The sequence below is a fragment of the Phyllosticta citriasiana genome (genome assembly GCF_038021145.1).
Source record: "Phyllosticta citriasiana strain CBS 120426 chromosome Unknown IWZ02scaffold_2, whole genome shotgun sequence".
NCBI lineage: Eukaryota > Fungi > Ascomycota > Dothideomycetes > Botryosphaeriales > Phyllostictaceae > Phyllosticta > Phyllosticta citriasiana.
Genome location: NW_027117279.1, coordinates 743,929 through 765,246, shown reverse-complemented (window position 1 = coordinate 765,246; position 21,318 = coordinate 743,929). Strand labels below are relative to the sequence as shown.

The 21,318-nt window shown below is 55.6% G+C and overlaps 9 protein-coding genes across 9 annotated transcripts; 5 read left to right on the top strand and 4 right to left on the bottom strand.

Moving 5' to 3' along the window:
* Nucleotides 1-1,035: 1,035 nt before the first annotated feature.
* Nucleotides 1,036-1,737, bottom strand: IWZ02DRAFT_441692 (uncharacterized protein). The gene has a single exon (XM_066766929.1). It carries the CDS (start codon nucleotides 1,722-1,724, stop codon nucleotides 1,344-1,346), a length of 381 nt encoding a protein of 126 aa, XP_066625993.1. The 5' UTR covers nucleotides 1,725-1,737; the 3' UTR covers nucleotides 1,036-1,343.
* Nucleotides 1,738-4,800: 3,063 nt separating this feature from the next.
* On the bottom strand, nucleotides 4,801-7,810 carry IWZ02DRAFT_125807 (fungal-specific transcription factor domain-containing protein). Its single transcript, XM_066761541.1, has 4 exons — nucleotides 7,608-7,810; nucleotides 7,528-7,554; nucleotides 4,945-7,479; nucleotides 4,801-4,862 (listed from the first exon to the last, which is right to left on the bottom strand). Exons 1-3 carry the CDS (start codon nucleotides 7,667-7,669, stop codon nucleotides 5,163-5,165), a joined length of 2,406 nt encoding a protein of 801 aa, XP_066625992.1. The 5' UTR covers nucleotides 7,670-7,810; the 3' UTR covers nucleotides 4,801-4,862; nucleotides 4,945-5,162.
* A 440-nt stretch (nucleotides 7,811-8,250) lies between these two features.
* Nucleotides 8,251-9,404, top strand: IWZ02DRAFT_370965 (FAR-17a/AIG1-like protein-domain-containing protein; the record flags this gene model as incomplete). The annotated part of the gene is made up of 4 exons (XM_066764531.1): nucleotides 8,251-8,361; nucleotides 8,419-8,456; nucleotides 8,559-8,775; nucleotides 8,994-9,404. 4 exons carry the CDS (start codon nucleotides 8,251-8,253, stop codon nucleotides 9,402-9,404), a joined length of 777 nt encoding a protein of 258 aa, XP_066625991.1.
* Nucleotides 9,405-10,004: 600 nt separating this feature from the next.
* IWZ02DRAFT_441673 (uncharacterized protein) lies at nucleotides 10,005-11,971 on the top strand. The gene is made up of 2 exons (XM_066766928.1): nucleotides 10,005-10,790; nucleotides 10,841-11,971. Exons 1-2 carry the CDS (start codon nucleotides 10,351-10,353, stop codon nucleotides 11,769-11,771), a joined length of 1,371 nt encoding a protein of 456 aa, XP_066625990.1. The 5' UTR covers nucleotides 10,005-10,350; the 3' UTR covers nucleotides 11,772-11,971.
* A 575-nt stretch (nucleotides 11,972-12,546) lies between these two features.
* On the top strand, nucleotides 12,547-14,537 carry IWZ02DRAFT_413344 (mitochondrial resolvase Ydc2; the record flags this gene model as incomplete). Its single annotated transcript, XM_066765746.1, has 2 exons — nucleotides 12,547-13,600; nucleotides 14,252-14,537. The coding sequence occupies 2 exons, from the start codon at nucleotides 12,547-12,549 to the stop codon at nucleotides 14,428-14,430; spliced, it is 1,233 nt and encodes a 410-aa protein (XP_066625989.1). The 3' UTR covers nucleotides 14,431-14,537.
* A 19-nt stretch (nucleotides 14,538-14,556) lies between these two features.
* Nucleotides 14,557-15,366, bottom strand: IWZ02DRAFT_125751 (uncharacterized protein). Its single transcript, XM_066761539.1, has one exon. It carries the CDS (start codon nucleotides 15,190-15,192, stop codon nucleotides 14,683-14,685), a length of 510 nt encoding a protein of 169 aa, XP_066625988.1. The 5' UTR covers nucleotides 15,193-15,366; the 3' UTR covers nucleotides 14,557-14,682.
* On the bottom strand, nucleotides 15,367-17,233 carry IWZ02DRAFT_125798 (PLC-like phosphodiesterase). Its single transcript, XM_066761540.1, has 3 exons — nucleotides 16,548-17,233; nucleotides 15,878-16,486; nucleotides 15,367-15,759 (listed from the first exon to the last, which is right to left on the bottom strand). The coding sequence occupies exons 1-3, from the start codon at nucleotides 17,122-17,124 to the stop codon at nucleotides 15,542-15,544; spliced, it is 1,404 nt and encodes a 467-aa protein (XP_066625987.1). The 5' UTR covers nucleotides 17,125-17,233; the 3' UTR covers nucleotides 15,367-15,541.
* Nucleotides 17,234-17,607: 374 nt separating this feature from the next.
* IWZ02DRAFT_371550 (SUR7/PalI family-domain-containing protein) lies at nucleotides 17,608-18,689 on the top strand (the record flags this gene model as incomplete). Its single annotated transcript, XM_066764576.1, has 2 exons — nucleotides 17,608-18,145; nucleotides 18,202-18,689. The coding sequence occupies 2 exons, from the start codon at nucleotides 17,608-17,610 to the stop codon at nucleotides 18,687-18,689; spliced, it is 1,026 nt and encodes a 341-aa protein (XP_066625986.1).
* Nucleotides 18,690-19,672: 983 nt separating this feature from the next.
* On the top strand, nucleotides 19,673-20,581 carry IWZ02DRAFT_441668 (uncharacterized protein; the record flags this gene model as incomplete). Its single annotated transcript, XM_066766927.1, has 3 exons — nucleotides 19,673-19,815; nucleotides 19,873-20,038; nucleotides 20,089-20,581. Coding segments are annotated over exons 2-3 (599 nt in total), but the record flags the coding sequence as incomplete, so codon positions are not given.
* Between the last annotated feature and the right edge of the window lie 737 nt (nucleotides 20,582-21,318).

Below are 21,318 nucleotides of genomic sequence, written 5' to 3'. Positions count from 1 at the left end.
AAGGGCGGGGGGTTGCGTGCGTCCATGGTTTCTTGCTTGTGCCTCTCGGACGAGTCGCAGGCAAAGGATGCAATTGCGAAATATCGCAAATGGCAGTGATGAGTCGGTGGGGAAGCGGTTGTTGCAATCGTAGACTGACTGCATGCATGGCCTGGATGGCCTCAGCCGCGCCGGAGATCGCGTCATGCCTCTGTTCCGCTGTCAACCCCACCTCCACCATTACTGTCCGCGATGGCGATAGAAACTACACTGATCTTTCTCTTCTAGTCTCTGTGCTCTCTGTCGTTGATTGTGCTGCTGGAGAGCGTTTGGGCTGATCAATGCGACTACCACGCACCTCAGAGACCACATTCATTGCCGCTCGAGATCTCCCCGCAAAGTTCAGATATGAAAAGCAACCGGCCATTCTGATCTTTCGCAAATTTGGCATTACTTCGCTCCTGTATCCGAGTTCCTTCCTTCGATCAATTGAATTGAATTTACGCTGAGCCTGCTCCGCAGAATTTCCCTTTTTTTCCTTCAATATGTCCCTCATTGTCGACGGAAGTAGGAGTGCGACGCAGATATACTTCCTTTTACACGGAAAATACAACAAAGATAGATGATAAAACGTCGCGGTCATGAGTCCCGTCTTTCGCCTGTGCCTATTTGCCTCTCCAATGACCGTACAGCGAAGCATTCCAAACAACGGTGATGCTACTCTCACAATCACGATCGCTCCTGGTCCCACAAATTACCGGACTGACGTTGTATTGGCCTAGTGAACTATCGAACCGAACCGAAGCGGTGAGCAAGTGATTCAAACCGCACAACCATTTTGTGTCCCCGAAAACCCATGCAATGCCCACGTCTCTCCATACGCCTCCCACTCAAACCCATCCATCGCATGCCAACAGGCCAATCACCAGAGGTATCGTTCAGGAAATCAAAAAGGAAACGCCGTCGCAAATGTATGCTGCGGCAGTGGACGAAAAGCAAAAAACTCAGTAGAAAAAGCGCGGCAGAAAAGCCGGGCAACGACGTCTTACAGAGAGCTGCCAGTTGATGGTGTGCTCGGCTGCGTCGATCTGAAAGTAGAAAGGGCAGATGGCCCGAGGCGCTTTTATGATGCGCAAAGTCGAAAAGCAGAGTGGGGTCGTAGAGCCGCAATGAAGTGAAGAAGCAGAAAAGAAAAGTGCAGGTCAGTCAATCCGGTAAGGTGCCGCGCAGTTGGAGCCTCCAAGCACGAGTGCAAGTCGAGGTCAATGTTCTCCTGAGTGCTTGGAGCAATTGTACATGTAGTAGGGCGACCTTTCCATTGGATCTCCTTCTAGCAGACCATGGGAAGACCAAGAGCGCAAGAGTCAAGAAGTCGAGAATGGCTGGTCAAGAAGAAGAAGACGAGAAAAGGTCTGTAGTCGACGGGGTCGACAATCAATTGGCCCAGCGGCTCCTGGCCATGGCCCGGCGCACGACGTCAGGCAAGGCGCGACCGGGTCGGACTGGGATGCCACCCACGATAGTGTTGTTGGCGGCATCGGTGTCGTTCGACTGAGCGGCGGCCTGGTGGGAAGGAGTGTCGGCGAGATGTGGGTCGTCAGGGTCTGCGAGGGGGTTGCCCTCGTTGTCGGTCTCGGTACCATTGGTGTAGTAGTGAACCTCGTCCGGCGTGTGGACCGTGGCACCCGTAGTGATACCCAGACCGGTATTGCCATGCTCAGCAGGCATGGCTGCGAGATCAGCATCGTCGCCGGCGCTGTCAGAATGCTCGTTTGTCTGCTCATCGGACCGCGTGTCGGACGACTCAGCTTCGGCACCCGCGTTGTCGGACGCCACGTTGTTTGAAGAAGACCTGGAAGAGTTGGGCAGTTCGCCATGGGAGGCCCGCGAGTAGACCGACGCACTGGACTCGCTGGTGCTCGGGGCGGCTGACAAGTCGACACTGGCTTCAGCGAGCATCGGCATAGCATGAGTGGCACAGGCGTTGCCCATGCGGTTGCGGCGGATGATAGGACGGTGGTTTTCGCACACTGCCATTCCACGGGCCTTACGTGCAGCAATGAGCGCTTCGCGCCGGCTTGGACTAGGGTCCATGTCCTGGGGGACGAAGTTGAACGGTCCAGGGGGGTTGGCTAGGCCAGCACCGGCGCTTCCGTCCTCATCATTATTGTGACCATCGCCAGACGAACCATTGCCACCTGAAGGACCTCCATGACCGTGACCATCCGAGTCGTCGTCGTCGTCATCATCACCTGGAGGACCGCTATTGCCATTGCCGTGGTTCTCGTCGTCATCACCCGAATCAGGAGGGGGAGGTAGTGGCATGCCACCAGGACCGTCGTGGCCGTCATCGTGGCCATCGTCGTTGTCAGAACCATTACCCGTGCTCAGATCGGGGAGGTCGCCGTCAAAGGCGAACCAAATCTTGACTCCACGCCAGAGGGGATCGGTGGTCTTGCGCCAGCGGTTGGCGGCCCGGTAGGCATCTCCGACAGCACGGAAGGTGATGCGAACGCTGCCATCTCCAAACTCGGGGTCTTTGAGGAGAGCTCGGAGAGAACGGTCGAAGATCAGCTCGAGCTGAAGACGAATCTCACGGGGACCGCGGAGTGCGGGAGGAAGGCTGTCGACAACCAGGATACGCGTGGCGCCATGAACGAAGATGGCATCTTGAACATAACGAGAAAGCGGGCCGGTAGGGGTTTCGCTATGCTTGACGACAGCGCGGCTGGCTCCAGGAACTTCGGTAAGGTCGTCCTTGATGTTTGCAAGTTGGACATATTCATAGGCGTCATCGGTGGACAGGAAATTGATTTTGACCAAGTCGTGGCCAGAGACTCTCGCCGAGGGAGCACGGTGGATGGACTCAATGAAATAGCCCGAGTGGAGCTTGCGGATTAGCGTGTAAAGGTCAGCCGTCTTGGTGATAGGGTCGACTATGACCGTTCTGTGCGAAAAGTCATGATGGGCCCAGATGCGGACGTTGCCGGCTGGAGCAGGGGTGTCGGTCGAGTACAGGTCGCTCCAATTAGTAGGAGTCGGGTTGGCAGATCCCGGGATGGGTCCACCAAAAGAAGGGACTGATGGGACATCAAGATCCCGGTATGAAAGCTTGGGGTGTGGGCGCCAAGTCTGTGCAGCGAAGAACTGCTTGTTCCGGATCTCAGGGTGCAAACCAGACTGCTGGGGACGAGATGGGCCGGCAGGACGAGCAACGCGTTCGACGGGGACCTGTTCATGTCATGTTAGCACAGTGTCATAATAGGGGAAGTTCGCACTGCTTACCAGGCGCGGAGTGGGGGGCGGCTTGAAGTATTCCTTTACCTCAAGCACCGGACGACTAGCACAAGTAGTGCGGTCTTCTTGATTTCCCTCTTCCTTCCATTCCGCGACGGGGGCAGCGGAGGCTGGCTCCGGATCCTTCTGCTTGTTAAGGCAAAGAAAATTCTTGAAAGCCTTGGAGAGAACGACCAAAGCTGGTTTGAGCCTAGGCTCTCCGTTGAGATCCTCTTCAGGACCCTGCTCGATATGTTGAGCAGAAGTAATTTGAGCGTTGGGGCGTCTCGTCTTCGGTTTCTTACCTTGAAAAGCGCCATGACTTCGTCAAGTTGGTGCTCAAGAGCAGTGATTCTCCTTTCAAGCACAGTGATGTCCTCTCGAGATTGGTTGGCGGTTTCTGCGTTTCCAGTTAGACCACTAGACCTGAGACCCATGGCCATGACCTCGATGATCCGTTCGTGGATAGCGACTGCAGTCCGGAGATCATCGCGCTCCTTGGAGAGCTGCTCAACCAAGTACAGGAGCCTGTTGAGTTCCATGGACATTGGGTCTTGGGGGCCGGGATAGGGGAACATTGTGGTGAGCTGTACTTGGTGATGGCCCAGAAGGAGAAAGCTTGAAGCGGGTGAAGCGTTACGCTGGCGACCTATCTAATCCCGCCAGATTGTTAGCATGATCCGGTACAGCTTGCTCAATCACTTGATAGTGAAGCAGATGAGGCATACCTATGCTCTGCGGGAGTTCTTGACACTTGTCAGCGAAACGCGGTTGAGTTGCGTCACTGTTGGTGGTCGAGAGGTTGAGGTCCGGGTGGTGGATCTTTCGAGCTTCCTTCCTTTAAGACTGGAAGTGATGTCGATCACGCTGAGTCGTCGGCGACGCTTAGTCGTCGTTCGCTTTGGTTCCCGCGCTTGAAATGGTTCGCTTGGTCGCGCTTCAACCGACGTGAACAGTCACAAGGTCGTGAAGTCCCGGGATAGGTCTAGAGGCTCGGCACAGTCTAAAAATAATCTTGGAGTTGTGTATATGATGATGCTCTGGTGGGAGGTGAGTGATCTTGGCTCAGGAGGCAAGTTTATGTGGTGTCGGGGGAAGTGTACCGCCACGTGGTGCGCAGGTGTCATGAGCCACAAAGACCGTTCGGACTTTTCTCCAAGTTACTACAGCGTGGGGATACAGCCAGAGCATGGTGCAAAGCGCGTGGTTGCAGATTGGATTGCAATGCGGCATATCATAGGTGCCGTGACTGCCCCTACAGCATGAGGGCATCCCATTCCTATTGCGAGACTCGAGTGGACTGGAGCTTGGAAAAGGAGTGGACAACGAAAGCGGGAACTTCTGGTTCTAATCATATGGCGGAAAGTGCGATGCAAGTTTGCAGCCTCTTGACATTGTCAAGAGTTTGATAGTAGTGCTTGTGTGATTGATACAGTTCAGAGACGCTGATGTCGTCACCACCCACCAGCTCGGAGAAAGTTGGAAGGGAATGGCTGATATGAAAGTCTGGCAGGCGGTGGCTGGGAAAGCGCCAGATGAGAAAGTAGACCGAGGGCGCAAAGCTCCGCAGAATTGGATCATAGCGACGTTCGTGGCCAACTGCACCTCTGAATATCCATCAGTATCTTGATCGACAAAAGACGGACAAAGGCAGTGATGGACGTCTTGTTCATGATCTTTTCAACTCACATTGACCATGACCACCTCCACACCCTGACAGTAAATACGTCGATTGCCTGCTAAATTGTGATAAATGACCAACTACGCTGTACAAGGTTTGCTCTGATCGGGTATCCGATAATGCTACATCGCTGCAACTGCCAAAGCCTGTTTGGCCGAAAGCACAAAAACAACAATAGTCAGGAGGCTAGCAGATCAACATCTGCCAAATACCCAGGCGCTTGACGTCAACCGAAGAATTCGTCTCCTACAAAGCCCTCCCAAGCTCTGTTCCCTCCATCCCATACCCGGTCCAATAGCCGTCTTGCTCTTCCTACTTGGCCGAGTCCTATCTTCTCCATGGCCAACATACGCTCCCTGACTGCAATTCTGTCCTCTTCCGTCTCAACTTCAACGCCAACGCTGAAGATGGGGAAAAGGAGACAGGCCTCGGCTGTACTCCCTCGTCGGACCTTCCTTAGAGCTGCCAACGTCTGCTCGACAGCATGCCGAACTTCGTGATGTGCAGACGGGAAACCAAGGACACGCCGCAGCAGGTGTAGCATGCCTGCCCAGTGGAAAGCCGAGTTGGTAGCTTGGATTTCTTCCAAATCCCAGGCGTCCGCTTTCCTTGCAAAGATACTGGCGGCGGCGGGGTTCATATTGGAGCGAGAATCGCCGTGGGTGCATGCTTTGTATACGACCTTTTCGCATCCGTTGCGGAGCTCGGCGCGCAAAACCTCGGCGGCAGCGACCACATCGGGCGAAGGCTGCCATTTGGAACGGACATGTCCATGCGGGTCGATGCGTTGAAGCTCGCATTGCTTTGCAAGTGAAGCTATACGGGCGAGCGTGCCAACAAAGCGATTGGTGAAGCCAAGAAGACAGTCGATTTGATCATCAGCATTCAGGTCGTTGAGGAGAGCATCATTGGGACTCAAGACTAGATAGTCTGCACCCAGAGGGCTCTCATTCTTACTGCCAGACAGGCTACCAAGCACATCAAGGTACGCGAACCAGCGTGAGAGGAAGTAGGAACTTTCGTCAACACCGCGGTGCAGAGACTGCAGCCCACCGCGAGCAATAATCAGCTGGCGAGCAGTGCCAAGATGGCTCTTCCATGGAATGGGGACTTCGAACGCATTCGGCGACACTATTTCCAAACTCGCAAGCATGATCGCAGTCGTGAGGATGGAGTTGGAAACAGGATCGGGGCCCTCCAAAGCCATACGCAGCTTTGGAAAGACATCCTGCATCCAAACTGCGATTCGGTTGGACGGCTCAGTATGGCAGAGGAGGCGAGCGCGATGAGATGCAGAAAATGCAAGCAACAGGCTCAGAAGATCCTTGTCGCGGACAGCCATCTTGGGTAAAACACAGCGAAAGGGGTTTTTCTCGCAGTCGTGTGGAACCAACAGACGTGCGGTGTGGTTCAGAAAATGATGAAAGTAGAGCAGATTCATTGGACTTTCCAGGAGAAGAGGAGGTAAAGGCTCTAGCTCCTTGGGAATTTTGATGCGAACCGGCTTCTCGTAGTAACCGTTTGCCTCGAACGCAGTGCTCTGGCCGGGAGCAGTCTCTTCAGAAGTTTCGGGATGAGCTGGGGGGCTGAAGGCAATGATGGCTTCGGCATCCTTGTTGTTTGGAATGTCCAGATCGGGCTGGCCGACATCGAATCCATAGTTGATGTACCTATGTTGAGATCCACTGTCCAGCACGTTAGTACGTGTCGGACTGCTGTTGGTGAGCAAATAGTTGACAGAGAGACGCCTTGAGTCGCTGGAGTGCTGTTTTGATGATAGATGCATTGGAAAAGACCTCGCAGTGCTTTCCTCCGAGGCCACGGACGAACCCGGGGTCGGGGGAAGTGACATGAAGGGGCTGTACGGTGTCATTGGGGGCAGAGTAAAGGGTGATGGCACATCTGGCGGTGCGTGGCCCGCCGTTGCCGACTCCACGGAAACGTCATGCCTAGTCATGCTCGAGAGCGATTGTGCAGGTGATTCGCCAAAGGGGCTCAACCTTAACCTTTTGGTGCGGTGCTCGGGAGAAGCCATGGCAAAATTTGCCCGTACAGGCGGCAGCATAGGAGACGCGGCATCTGGTCGAGGTGGGTGCGGACTTGACCAGCTACTTGTCGAAGGGTGGTCTATGCTGTAGTTTTCCTGGGCGGCGGGAATCCGTGGGTCTACGGGGATGGAGATTGGCCTGGAGCCTTCGGCCGCATACGGTGTCGAGCCTCGTCGCGTGTCGTACTGGCACGGCGCCTGCTGCAATGTGCGGGCTGATTGATCCAGTCGGTCGCTTTCCGAGGAGTGAGAAGGCAAAGACTGAGAACTCGAGTCGGATCGGCGATGCTGTGGCTCATGCGGCGGAGGCTGTAGGGTGAATTGCTCGGCCGAGGGAAAAGGCAGAGAGTAGGAAGTTGAGGGCGGGGAGAAGCGAAAGGTCATGGCAAAATCGTCATCCTGCCTCTTTGTGCGACCGCCCCAATTGAGACGAATGGAATAGTCGCACACCTCGCCGTTGCGCACGCAGTTGAGACAGTTTGGTTTTTCTTCTCCACTTGGCAAAGCATCAGCCAGATTGGAGCAAATGCAAGGAAATACTCACCATTTGACCTTGCGACCCTTGCATGGCCTGGAAAGGACATTTAGTGATGGTTCTCTTTTTGGCCGAAAGTTGCAACTTGCCAGCAACCGTTTCTACTCCGCCTTTTGGGTTCAGGAGCGCCGGCTTTCTTGGGGCGGGGCATGTCGATGTGATTGGCGAGCGAAGAATAGGGTCGACGGCATGGAGAGGCTCTTGTCAGCCGGCGTTCTTGAGCAGAATCGAGAGAAAAGAAGGACTGGAAAACATGGCTTGCGAAAAGACGGCGGTGGGGAAGTCGGTGATGGGCTGCATGGAAGTCAGAAGACGGAGCTTCTTGGCGCGGGTTCAGCAGATAAGAGACGAGACTGCCTTAGACGCGCCCTTCGAGTAATGGTTGTGGGGAAGACGGCAGGGCTGAGCAAAGGGACGTTGGACCATCGCTCACTGTGACTTGCCTTGGGTGTGTCGCAGGATAGATACCTACGTGCCTATTGTCGCGCCTCTTCTTCACCATCACCACCACCACGACGTCTCCCACAGCCGTGGGGATGCCCCAGGCTTCAGTTCAGGCCTACATGGACCCGGGCGTGACGCATGACGGCCACAGCGGCCGACATCTTGATCCTGGTCTCCGCCGCTCAACGTCATTATCCGCCCTTCCGCTTCCGCCTCTTTCCTGCCGCAACACCACGATTTTTCTTCTCTCTCAACCTTCCTGCATCGTCTTTGCATCTCGTTGCCACCATGGCGCGCCAGCCTAGCGATCCGCTCGTTGTTCAGGGCACTTTGCTCGCCTCCAAGCACCCTCTGCAGCGTCTTCCCAGTCCCTCTCGCGGTGTGTCGGCCCTTGTCCATGTAAGCCACGTCTGTCCGTCACCGAATTCATCGCAGTCTTTTAACGCCATCTTTCAGGTCGCCGGTCTAGTGAGCTTCTTTTACTCGTTCCGCTAGTGCGTCGTCCCGCTCCTTCGCCCGTTACAATTGCATGCCCGAAACACTGGGCCCGGATGGATTCCAGTTCCACACAACCACAATGCTGATGCCCGTCTCAGTTTGGTCGTGACGCCAAACCCCATCGGCGAGCTTTGGGGATGGCATTTCCAGCATCTGACCATTCTCACGCTCTCGATAACGTTTCTGAGTTTTGCATTTGGCATTTTGGCCGATCTTACCTTGTCCGCTCGCCTGTTTTACCTCAAGAACATATTCGCCGTGGTAGCTGCTCCTCTCGAATTTTGCGTCTCGGTTCTGTACTGGGGGATCAGAGCTGTACGTCTAGTTGTTTCCGCACTTATCCGACATCTTCCATGGAATGCGCCGCCATTTCAGCCCGGTTCCCCTGCATCAACTGACGGACCCTTTGCACACGTGCAGCGATAACCCCTGCTGAATCGCATTGCACCTGGTCATTAACTGCTCACGACCTAGGCTGCTTCAAATATTGCAACACCATGCACAAAGCCACTCCCGCTGACTGGACATCGCAGATTGACCCAAAGCTACTGCTACACCCCGACTCACCCGTCCCTCCTCCAGCCATCGACCACTCATTCCACACCATCCCCACGCTTCTCTGCCTTCTCGACCTGCTTCTCCTCTCTCCTCCCTGGACCCTTGCCTTCCTTCCCTCGCTTGGGCTCGCTGGTGCTCTTGCCACTGCCTACTGGTTCTGGGTTGAGACTTGTGCTGCCCACAACAATGGTGTCTATGCCTATCCTCTGTTTGGACTTCTTGACACTTGGGCACGCGTGCAGGTATTTGCTGGTGCCGCCATCATCTTCAGTGTCGCTGTGGTTATACTGGGATCTCTTCAGACTTGGGCAAATGGGAGCTTAAAAGATATTAATGGGGTGTCTAGAGGAGAAGACGAGAGACCAGGGCACGTCAAAGGGGAGTGAAGGCGGCGTTTGTCGCTTGTGCTTGTGGTCGTGTAATAGAATGGAGACTTGAATGGTGTCATGTGGGTTGGGGGCGGCCATATAGAAGGAGCTTAGGCGGTGGAGATTAACATTTGGGTGATGAATATTAAGAGGCGTTGGATAGAGACGCGCCGCGACATGTCGGGATCGCGTGCTCGCGTCCCACAACATTGACTTTGGAAGGCGAACTTTACGAATGAAGAGTAGGGTATGGGGTCGCCTTGTAGGCAGTAAGTAGTCAAGTAGTTGTGCTTATGCCGCTCCCTCGGCTATTGTGGACGAGTTTGACGCTGGCATGTGCTTAGATAAAGGCGTCCAGCGGACCGTTTCGAGGCTGCAAGAAGCCGTCAATGGCTGGCTAGATGCCCAAAAGGAGAGTCGGACGCATCGATAGCAGGTGGAAAGAAACGACGATCGGCAAGCAGAGATCAACGCCCCGCGACGATCTGCAGTCTCAGCCTCTCCAAGGTCCGACTTGGAGGCCGGCTGTTGTTGTTGATGTTCTTGTGCTGCAGGTGGTGAGAGAGGAGAGTGGGGCCTCCACAGCCGGGCGCTCTTGGCCGAATCAGGATGATGGTAAGGTAAAGCTCGTGCGTGAATGCAGCAAGCGGTATGGTACGGGCAAGGTAAGGTAGCCGCGCGCCGCATGAAACCGCCCGTGATAGGCCTTTCAAGTTCCTGCCTTAGCACCGGACGGATGAGACGTGTGACGTACCGCCGCCTCTCAACACCTCAAAAGTCCGTGACGTCCTCCGGTCTGCAAGACCACCCTGATCGCATTCACCACCTCCTGAGCTGCCCAAAAATCCCATGAAGCCGCCGCCGCCGCCGCATCCCCACCACCACCACCACCACCACCACCACCACAACGACGGCTTGGCGCCACTGCTTTCCTGAAAATAAAAGGAAAAAGAAAAAAAAAAAAATGTTCCTCCCGTCCAAGCACCTGTTTCAGGCTCTCTTCATCTTTGTCCTGGTCGTTTTCTTCATCTTCGCCCGCGAGCTCACCTACCGGACCAGCAGCATCGACACGGGCGACGGAGCATCCCAGCAAGGCGCTACCTCGTCGTCTTCTGGCGTCCTCGTGTCACCTCATTGGACCGGCGGCGCGGCAAACGCTACCCTGGGATTCGGAGCAATTTACGTCGTGTCGACCGACGACAGCGCCAACAACGCTTCTCTCCGCCGTGACAGGCTGATCCAGGCCGCAAATGTCTCCGAAATCGAGTTGCACATTCCCAATAAGCCTGAACCCACCGTCGATGATATTGCGCGATTCGAAGTCGCCCTGGCCCATTCCGGAAACCGCTTGGTTGGCAATGGAACAGCTCTCGCATGGCTCTCGCACGTCAGGGCGCTCCAGAGGTCTGCCACGCCGTCTTCCATAAAATGCAAAGCTGCTGACATTGTTCTAGCTTTCTGAGTTCAGATGCCCAGACGGCCCTAATCCTCGAAGACGACGTTGATTGGGACATTCGCCTTCGGACGGTCCAGATTCCGCGCCTCGCGGAAGCCGTCCGTTCGCTCAGTCCCCCCGAAAGCAGCAGCTACTACGGAGACCTCTCTGCTTGGGACGTCCTTTGGATCGGCCACTGCGGCGACTGGTTCCATAAGCTGGAGGACGGCGTTGGGACCAAGTACCAGACGCCTGCAACCTTGGAACGGACCAAACACGTTACCTACCGAGACGAAACGGTCCCGGACCGCCCTGACTTGCATCCCTACACAAAGAGTCTCCTGGATGCCATCGAGCTGCCTGAGAAGCGGCGCGCGGTCCACGCATCTGCGCATCCGCTCTGCACATTTGGTTACGCCGTCACGCGCGCCTCGGCAGCACTTATCATTTCTGACATTGCACCCCTCGCGCGCCCTGAAAGTTCGGCATACGACATGGCCTTGCTTCACGGCTGCACCAAGCGAGGCCTCAAGTGCTACAGCCTGAATCCGGAGTTATTTCATCACATGCCAGGTGCGAGCATCATTGCGCAAAAAGACCATCGCGACCCGAAACATCTTGCGCCCGTTGATGCGGTGGGCATGCCGCAAGCCCTGCGAAGAAATGAAACCAGCAACATTGGTTGTGGTTTTTGGAACGGAGATTTTTCATTCTCGCGGCCCGAAGAGCTGGAGGTGCTGCGACGGGAGGTCGGCCGAAAGGGACGGTGTCTGAAGGCAGTCTGTGGCGAGGAGGAGGCAGAGCAAGTCAAAGCCGCAGCTGTGAAAGCGGCCAAAGCGGGGAACTCGACAGCATTGATGAACAATGCAACGTCGGAGGTGGATCCGGTGGAGAGAGACTCAAAGGGAAAGAAGTCATCTTTTGATTCCAGTGTCCAAGACGCAGCATAGCAGCATGTGTTGTCTGGCCAGGCGTTTTTTGGTGGGTCGGTGCATGGGACGCTTCCTCCACGCGCCTCTGGGTACGGTGTACGGAATGGTGGGTCTTTTGGTTTTGTGGAAAAGCATTTTGCATGATAGACGTGTGGTACCTATAGTATAGCATTGATTGCCTCGACAAATATCAATCTGTAAACTGGATTGGAGCCCGCGAAAGATGTTGAAGATGTGACAAGAATACTTCCCAAGTCTGTTGTGGTCTCTGCGCACTTCATGAAGAAAATCAGAGAGAAAATCGACTGAGCGAACAGGCATTCAAAGAAAGTATTCAAGGCAAGAGGTTGAAACAAACAACTGAACTGTCTAGCCTCAAGACGGGTTGGGCGAGCTCCCGTCCTCATGCCCCGATTGGTCATTGCATTTTTGCCGATGGGCCCCGGTCGATCAGTCTTCTGCTGCCCTCAGACGCGACCCGTCGCGTCTGCCAACAACAAACCTTCACACCTCTTCCATCCACAATGTCTTGATCTTTGAACTCCATCAATACTCATCTCAGCCTTTCCTTCAAGTCGCCCATTTTGCATCTTGTTCCGCAATTACAAGGATTGTGTTTCTCCACAGCGCCTCTGAATTGCATTTCCACGCCCAATGAAGGCTTTTCGCGTCCTCTCACAAATTTTTCCCCATCGCTCTTCTGATGCTCTCCTGCTCTCGCCACCACCACACAGCCCCAAGACCGCGATAGCCTTAGGTTATCACTTCGACTAGTTGATTTGCCCGCTCCTTCATGCCGCCACGAGCCAAACTCAATGTCAAGCCCAAAACAGCCAGATCTACCATTAGGGCGTCACCAGATGCGGCCGGCGCAGCACCAACACCAAAAGCAACTTCCACAACGCCAACATCTACGACGCTAAAGACCGTCGACCTCAAGACGCTCCTCGCGCTCATTGGGAGCCCAACGTCCGGCACTAAACCGACCCTCATCTCCCGCCTCCGCCATGACGTCGCCACGCCCAAATTGACGCCTGCCGTCCGGCGCACCTCTGGGCCTGCTGTACAGCGCATCGTCAGCGTCGACATGGGCATTCGTAACCTTGCATTTTGCGTCGCCGACGTTGAAATACGTGAGGCGAGCAGGCAGCAGAGCAAAAGCAAGAGCAAAAGCAAGGACATAACGCCCGCGGGCCCCGAGGTCAGCCTGTCTGTCGTCGCGTGGGAGCGCATCGCGGTGCAGGAGCTCATAGCGGCGGAAGAAAATGATGGCGCAGGAGAAGAAGGCGAGGGAGAGGGAGCGGTACCGGAAAAGGAATCATTCCTCCCTTCCGCACTCTCGCACATCGCGTATACGCTGCTCACGCACGCGTTGCTGCCGCACACGCCGGACACGCTGCTGATCGAGCAGCAGCGGTACCGTAGTCAAGGATCTTCGGCAGTCCAGGAGTGGACTTACCGGGTCAACATGCTAGAAGGCATGCTGTGGGCGGTGATTAAGACGCTCAAGGCCGAGGAGGACAAGAAGGCTGGGGCTCGATTGGCGTCTTCCTCTTCTTCCGATGGAAAATCTGCCTCTACAGCGGATGCATCCTCCTCTGTTCCCCTACCCTCCCCACACGCCGTATCCCCCCAGCGCGTCGCCAACTTTTGGATGGCGGCGACGCCGCTCGGCCGCGCGCTCATGGCGGCCAAGCAGCCGCGTCGACAGAGCGGGCGCCTCAAGGTCGAGAAGCGCGACAAGATAGCTTTCCTGAGCGCATGGCTGGCGCGCAGCAGCGGCTCCGACGCCGTCGCCATCCCGTCCATCGTCGACGCCATCATGGACGAAGAGGGAGGTGCGTCGGGTTCTCCGTTGGATAACGAAGTCAGCGTCTCGTTCAAGACGCCCGTGGCTGCTGCGACGCGGGACGCGTTTTTGGAAAAGATGGTGGGCAAGGAGAGAGGGCGGAAAAAGAAGAAGAAAAAGAATATGGACGTGGTCACAGACGACGAGCTCAATGATGATACCGATGCGGACACGGTGGAAAGCACCAGTATCGAAAACGACTTGCTTGCTTCGACAGCAGCAACCGGCGCAGTCACCGGAGATGATGGATGCGCCCAGGGTCAGTATCAAGGCACGAGCACACGCATCTTACAAGAGGAGGCAGCGGCCAGGACCGTTGAGGCTCAGCAGCGCCATCTCGGTTCGACGGGGACTGAGGCTGTGCAAAACGGCCAACAGACAGGCCATGAAAACGCGAGCGGTAGGGAGAGCGGCAGCCGCGGGCGAAAAGCAAGAGCAGCGGGAGCGAAATTTCGTCAGGGACAAGTTGACCAGGACCAGGGCCAGAAGCAGGGACAGGGACAGGGGCTGCAAGAACACGGGAGGCTCGAGCATGACGGCGACCTTGCTCAAACTCAACCCAGCGCTCAGGCAACAATGGCCGACTCGTTGGACTCGGCTGCAACGACGACGACGTCGTCGTCGTCGACGGCAGCAAGCATCACGGAAGAACGCGACATTGGCAAGCTCGACGACCTGGCAGACTGCCTGCTGCAAGCGGCGGCGTGGGCGCGGTGGGAGGGCAACAGGCGGACCATTGAGGGACTGATGCTGAAGCATGATGATGGCGACGAGGATGCGCTTAAACTGTTTGTAGTCGCTTGTGCGAGGGGCGCGGACGAAGTTTGACTGATGATGTTGGTGAGCAACTATGTTCTGGATGGACTGGTTGGTTGGTTGACCAGGCTTGGCTGCGGACAGACAGACAGACAGACGGACGGACGGACGGACGGACGGACGGACTCATACGAAATGATTGAATTCCTAAAGAAGAACACATCTGTCCATCAATCACTCATAAATCGCACCACCACCACCACCACCACGACGGGGGAAATATTGGGTCGTGCAGCGGGCAGGCATGTTCCGTCGGGTGTGGAGTCAGGAGAACACCAACAACACCAACAACACCAACAACAACACAACAACAACAACAACAACAACAACAACAACAACAACAACAACGACAATCAACGATGGCAGATAAAAAAAAATGATACGATCCCGGCACCACGACAAGCTCCTGCGATAAGATCTGAGCTGAAAACTCACCGACCGACCGACCGACCGACCGACCGACCGACTGACCGAAAAACCCCTTGGCTCTCCGAGCGCGGGCGCGCCGAAGCGGACGAGGGCGGAGAGTTTCTCTTTGCGCTGGGAAAGATCTGCTGCTGCTGGCAGGCTGCTGGCACCTGGGGGCTGGGGTCTGGGGTGGGTGGTGAGGAGCCGACTGGAGTGAGTGGTGCCATGCTTACGCACAGGGCACAGGGTGGGTTGACGACGAGAGGGGGAATATCGGATTGGCAAGGAGCTCGCGAAGGGGAAAGAGGCCCGTTCAAACCAGCGGAGCGGAACCGATGAGAGCCGTGCCAGGCAACGGCACGGCATGAAACTACTTGCGTGAGCTCTGAGGTGATGGTGGTGGTGGTGGTCGCGAGTCGCCTGCCTGCCCGTCCAAACGAAGCGAAATGTGCTATGGCAAAATTACAAGATATGGCTGAGATTAGATGTGTGGTAGATTCCGACTGAGCCGACCCGATCCGTTCCGTCTATTGCTTGTTGTTGTTGCGAGTCGCTCTCCCTTTTGCTTGCGCCCCTAAATCACCAACGCCGTCGCCTATGCAATAGATGTGTGCCATGGCTTCGTAAACAGAGCGTCGCTGATGGGTGTGTCACAGCGACACGTCATGAGAAAAGGAAAATTTCTTGAAAATGCGGCAGACGAAGAAAGGCCCTTTTACGCAAACACGACGCCGACGATCAAAGCAATGGCCGCTGCGAACAGGGGCCGTGCGGGCTTGTCAACCACGGCGGCCGAGTCGCTGTTACGCCCACAGCAGCCGCCGCGGTATGTGACATCGTTGTGCTGGGCGGCGACGGCGAAGACACTCCCATTGAAGTTGCCGATGTTGTAGTAATCGACATTGAGGCGGTTAGGAGGACGGCCCCACATGTCTGCGACGCGATCAGCACGGGTTCTCTCGTTTCACGTCTCAGCTGCAGCGGGTTGTTTTGGAATGTTTTGCCAATCTAGCCCGCGCCGCAGCGAAGCGCATGGATCTAGAACACTTACTGGTGCATTGATTTGCTGAGCGGCCAAGGGTGCCGTATTCTGTCGTGTTGGAGTTTGTGACATTGAGCCCGACCGTGTTTGGGACTAGCATGCTCGTTCCGAGGAGTGAGATTTCGGCGTTGAGGTTGTGGTTGATCATGTACATGTGATCCTGGGCCTGCTCGGTGGTGAGGCCCGGGGGACGTTGAACGGTGCACGGGAAACTCTGGTCTGTCGGGTCGAAAGGCGTCTCCCAAATGTGGCTGAACTCGTCCATAACGTAAGGAACCGCGGTCTGGTTGGCCTCATAGTCCAAAAAGACAAGCACCCGCTTGCCGGTCAGAATAAATTCAGACAGGGTAGGCCAGTCCTCCAGGCCCATGGGAATCTGCGGCGGCTCATACAGGAACGGCTTCAGCCCAGAGTTTTCCAGCACCCTGGTGTAGTTGCCGACCTTAACGTAGTCCGCATTTCCGATCAGGATCGTGATGACATCGTACGGGTGAGCCGAGACCCACGAGGAGACATCTGCAAGATAATCATCCAGAGTTCCGGCGTTGAGAATATCGCAAGAGGTGTGGCAGAGGTTGAACTGGTCCTTGGTAGAGTTGTAGTGCGTCTGGACTTGGACTGTGGCGTCATTAGCGTCGCGGGCACAACCTAAAATTTAGGCTTTTTTTTTTCGGCTTACGCATGCGGATGCCGTCGTTCAGCTGAACCGTAACGTCATACTGCTGGTTGGCGGCGGCACTCCCCGTCCGAGTAAACGGCGAATTGTGCGCGCAGACCTCGGTGATGTTGGAGTATTTGCGGTCACAAAGCTCGACATAGCCGTTGCAGGGCTGGGTGTTGGTCGGTGTTGCGGACGAGTTTGTGGCGCTGGCGACGACTCTGGTAATGTTGGCGTTTGGCGTCAGAGGCCCCCCGGTGTACGTCGAGGTACGGCCATTGCCGGTGAGGAGGGTAATGGTATGTTCAGTGGTCTTGGTCACCGTCTTTTCGTCGGAGCTGGTCCGGCTGACTTCGTCTTCACCGCTGATTGCTGGTCCAGAGGTTGCTGCAGCGCCCGTCTGCGTACCGCCGCTGTTGGAGATGCGGATCGTCTTGGAGTAGGACATGTAATTGCCCGTCGGAGTGCTCTGCGCAGTGCGCTCGGTTCCGGTCAGGACGACGACATCGGACGACGAAGAAGACGAGTCGTCGTCGTCGTCTTTGGCGGCAATGGCGACGGCGGCCAGAGCGCCCACGAGGAGGGTAGAGAGGCGCATGGTCTGGTGTGAGGAGCAGAAGAGACGCGGCGAAAGAGAATAAATGGGGGCGAGCGGAAAGAGTCAGGGTTCTCGACGCATAGGGAGGAGGAGAGTGGCCATCCACATGCATTGAGGTTGGGCGATGGTGGAAACAAATAGAGGACGGGGAGGCTTGGATCATGACGTGTGGGCCGTGGTACTTACTGTAGCCGTGGCCATGTGGGCTTGCGGCTAGAGATGGCGACAACAAAAGGACCTGAGCCTCCCTGTGGCTGGCCTGGCCTGGCCTGGCTCTCTGGCCATAGCCGCCTCTTGCATCAAGCGGGATCTTCGCCTTTGCGACCAACAAGACGTCGGCCCTTCCCTCTGCTCCAAAACGCATCCCTCTCCCCCCCGGCCCGTCTTCTCCACCTTGCTCTTCCGCTTCCTCTTCCTCTTCCTCTTCCTCTTCCTTTTCCTCCGCCGCTGCTGTCTCCCTGCAGCTCCGGTTCCTCCATTGTCATGTCTTCCTCGCCGCCCGCCTACTCTCAGCACCCGCCCGCCGCCAGCGATGCATCTCAGCCGCACCGTCAGGCCTCGGATGCCAGCGCGCGTAGCAGTGCTGCTGGCTCACCAACGTCCTGGAACCCGGATCCCAGTGGCCTCAAGCGTTCGGGAACAACCTTATCCAAGAAACAAGTCAAACGCGCAACACGCACCCGCAAAGTCTTTGGTCTCTTGACCTCCTTTTTCTTTTTGCTGTCCTTCATCTTTCTTATGCTCGTCGAAGTGGGCTCTATCTATGATAAGCCTGTTCTGCGCGATACCTTCTTCATCAAGCTCGACCTGAGCCACATCGTCCCCACCTCCATTCCCAACGCAGTCCTCCTCAATAGTATTGCAGAGACGCTCGGCCTGCACGACTTTTATCAGGTCGGCTTGTGGGGTTTCTGCGAGGGTTACGACTCTGGCGGAATCACAGAATGCTCTAAGCCCAAGCAATTATACTGGTTCAATCCAGTGGAAATTCTGCTCAACGAATTGCTCTCAGGCGCTACAAGTGAGTCCACCTGTCATCTCTAGTGTGAAACAATGTTTCTGACAATGTTTCCTTAGTCGCTATACCAGCAGAGGCGCTTCAGTATCTCGACATGGTCAAGATTGTGTCGCACTGGATGTTTGGTCTCTTCCTCACAGGATGCGTTCTCTCAGTCGTCATGATCTTCCTCGCACCCTTCTCCGTCTTTACGCGCTGGGCTTCGCTGCCTATTGCACTTCTGTCCTTTGCAACGGCGCTCTTCACCACCGTGGCAGCCATTTTGGCGACCGCAATGTTCATCATCTTCAAGGTCGCCCTCACCAAGGTTGATTCGCTGAACATTGGAGCCACGATTGGCAACCAAATGTTCGCTTTTATGTGGATCGCCGCCGCCTGTTCGATTCTTGCATGGTTGATTCAAGCGGGTCTTTGCTGCTTCTGTGCCAGCCGCAGGGACGTCCGGCTAGGCAAGAAGCTCGGCAGCAAAAAAGCCTACTCCATGTCTCCAGAGCCCGACGAGGAAAAGGCCAGCAGCGGCAGGCGCTTTCCGTTTGGCCGTAAGTAGAGCACGATTCACGAGGCACGAATTTCATTTTGCGTAGACTGCATTAGAAGGCACAAAGAGCAGGACAATTTGTTTTGGCATTTACATCATCTGGGCTGGCGACACGCCTAGCATCAAGCAGGGCGTTGAGGGAGCAGATTGGTCGACATAATTCCTTGGTACAGCATTTCTGTTCATAGAAAAAAGCGGTCCGTTTGGACGAGGCCGAGCAAGGCCGTGTAATAGCTGCCTACTGTTTGCACCACTTTACGGCGCATCATTCATGCATTGGTTCCTCATGCAATGTAAATCCCTGGCCGATGATCGGCGCGTCGGCAGCGATTGAGCGCGGCGCCGCGCCTTGCAATAGAGCTTTGAGCGCCATGGCGACCCCTAATTTGCGCTCGAGCATATTCGGGACGTCGCTTAGAGCCCCCTTGACTCGACGTTAAGAGATGGTCGATGTTTCTCTAAGAGTAACACCTTGGTTTTTGGAACTGCCATGGCCATCACGTGCTCACGCGACGCGACATCGCTCCATGCTTCTCGCCCAACCTATCCATGCCCAAAGCGGCTAGCGACCCCATACCCCACGACTACGTCAACCCCAGCACCACGTCAACCCGTCCAGTCCTCACCTCTCGACCTCTCGTCCCCACTCGCCAGCTCAACGTCAGCTCGCGTTCGGCACCGCCCCATCAACAGCCCATTCCAAGAATTGCTTGACGCCTCCAGCCATGGGTGCCGACGGCCCGTCCAATCTCACGCCGGATGCAGGTGGAGCTGTTGTACCGCCACCGCTAGCGCCTCGCTCGAAGGGCAGGAAACGCAAGTCTGCCCCATCATCCTACGTCGAATGGGACGACAGCTCTTCTGTCACCACCACCACCACTGGAAAGAAGGCTCGCAAGAATGATGCGCCCGCTCAAGAGTCCCCTCGCGTCGATGATGATGGCTCCAAGAAAGTCAAGTCCAAAGGGAAGGCCAAAGACAAACCGGAAGCTCCCGAGGAAAAGCGTCTCAGGCGGTATGCACCTGATATTCGCCACCTTGTTTTCGCCTGATTCATTGTGCTCACTAAGACCAGTTGGCGTGCTCAGCCTCCCCAGGCGTTCAGCCAGATAGAAGAACGTGCACTGACCCAGAGGTGAGACACATTACATCACAGGGTCTGAACATGGCTGAAGACTGACTCAACAACAAGAATGTTTGTCATTGACCGCTCCCGCGCCGGCTCCGAAGACTGTCCTGAGGAGAATGTCGGCATTGCTGGCTCGACCGGCAACGTTTACACGGTCAACATTTCCAAGGTCCCCAGCTGCACGTGTCCATACAACAAGAAAGGACACCAGTGCAAGCACATTGCTTACGTACTTTGTCCAAGCCCAGCTTTAGCTGCATGCTGCTAACCCGGCCCCAGGTCCTGATTCGTACACTCAAGGCACCGAGACACCTGCAGTACCAGCTTGCGTTCGTGTCGTCCGAGCTACGCGAGATCTTTTCCAAGGCTCCACGCATTCCGTCGGAAGCCGCCGGTGCTCAAGACAATGACGGTAAACGCAAGCCGATCGAGGACGAGTGTCCCATCTGCTGCTGCGAGTTCAAGCCCAAGAAGGAGGAAATTGTCTACTGCAAGGCGGCTTGTGGAAATAACATGCACACGGACTGCTTTGACCAGTGGGCTGCCACAAAGCGTGACAAGGTGACTTGCCCATACTGTCGCAGTCCATGGCAGCAGGGCGATGAGGATTCGGTCAAGAAGGTCGCCAAGTCAGGCAAGGTCAATGCTGAAGGATATGTCAACGTTGCGGACCAAACGGGCATTTCACGTGAACGTGGTATGTCTGTTTGTGAATAGTACGAAAAGTCGTTTGCTGACCTTCACTTCTAGACTACTCCTCTTACCACAGCTTCTGGGTCCGAAGCGAAGCTCGTGCGGGCCGCATTTGCAATGACTGGCGAGACTTGGGTCTGTAGTGGGATCGGAATTGCCCTTGCGAACTCGGGGCTGAGCCTCCACCGCTACTTGGACCGCTACTTGGACCGCTACTTGTACCGCAACGACAACGGCTTCCCTTATCCGGCCTGCTGTCCCACCTTGGACCGCACACACTCCCACACACTGTTTACTGAACAAAAGCTCTGAGTCTAATCTGGACCATCCTTTACCAGGAGTCGATGATATACTCCACGCGTCCGGTGGAAAGACTTACCACAGCAGAGCCTACGATTGGCCTCGACAGGGACCTGCGGGCCTGGCTCGACTAAGAGTATTTTTGATCCCTCCGGAAGTGCTCTTGGTTATTTTTTCCCCGGAGAGCCACAAGTGCTTTTCATCCTTCCAAATGTGTTCTTAATCTTTCCAAGAGCCACACGAGAGCCATGTTGTCTGCATGGCACAGAGTGGCTCTCAGTATTTGCGATGGCAAACCGCGGCAAAAGGGACCCGGTCAGACTTTAAAGTTGGTTTAATGATTGGCGAGGTGGTCATTATACCCCCTTGGTTTCTCGGCCAGATATGGTATGATGGACATGCGATATATAATGCGAAAGTCTGGTATCCTTTTGATATTTGCGGTGGCTAATGCGATGGCTCTAGTATCCCCAGACATCAAAAATAGATGCTTTGAAATGCGTGAAATCTTTGCTG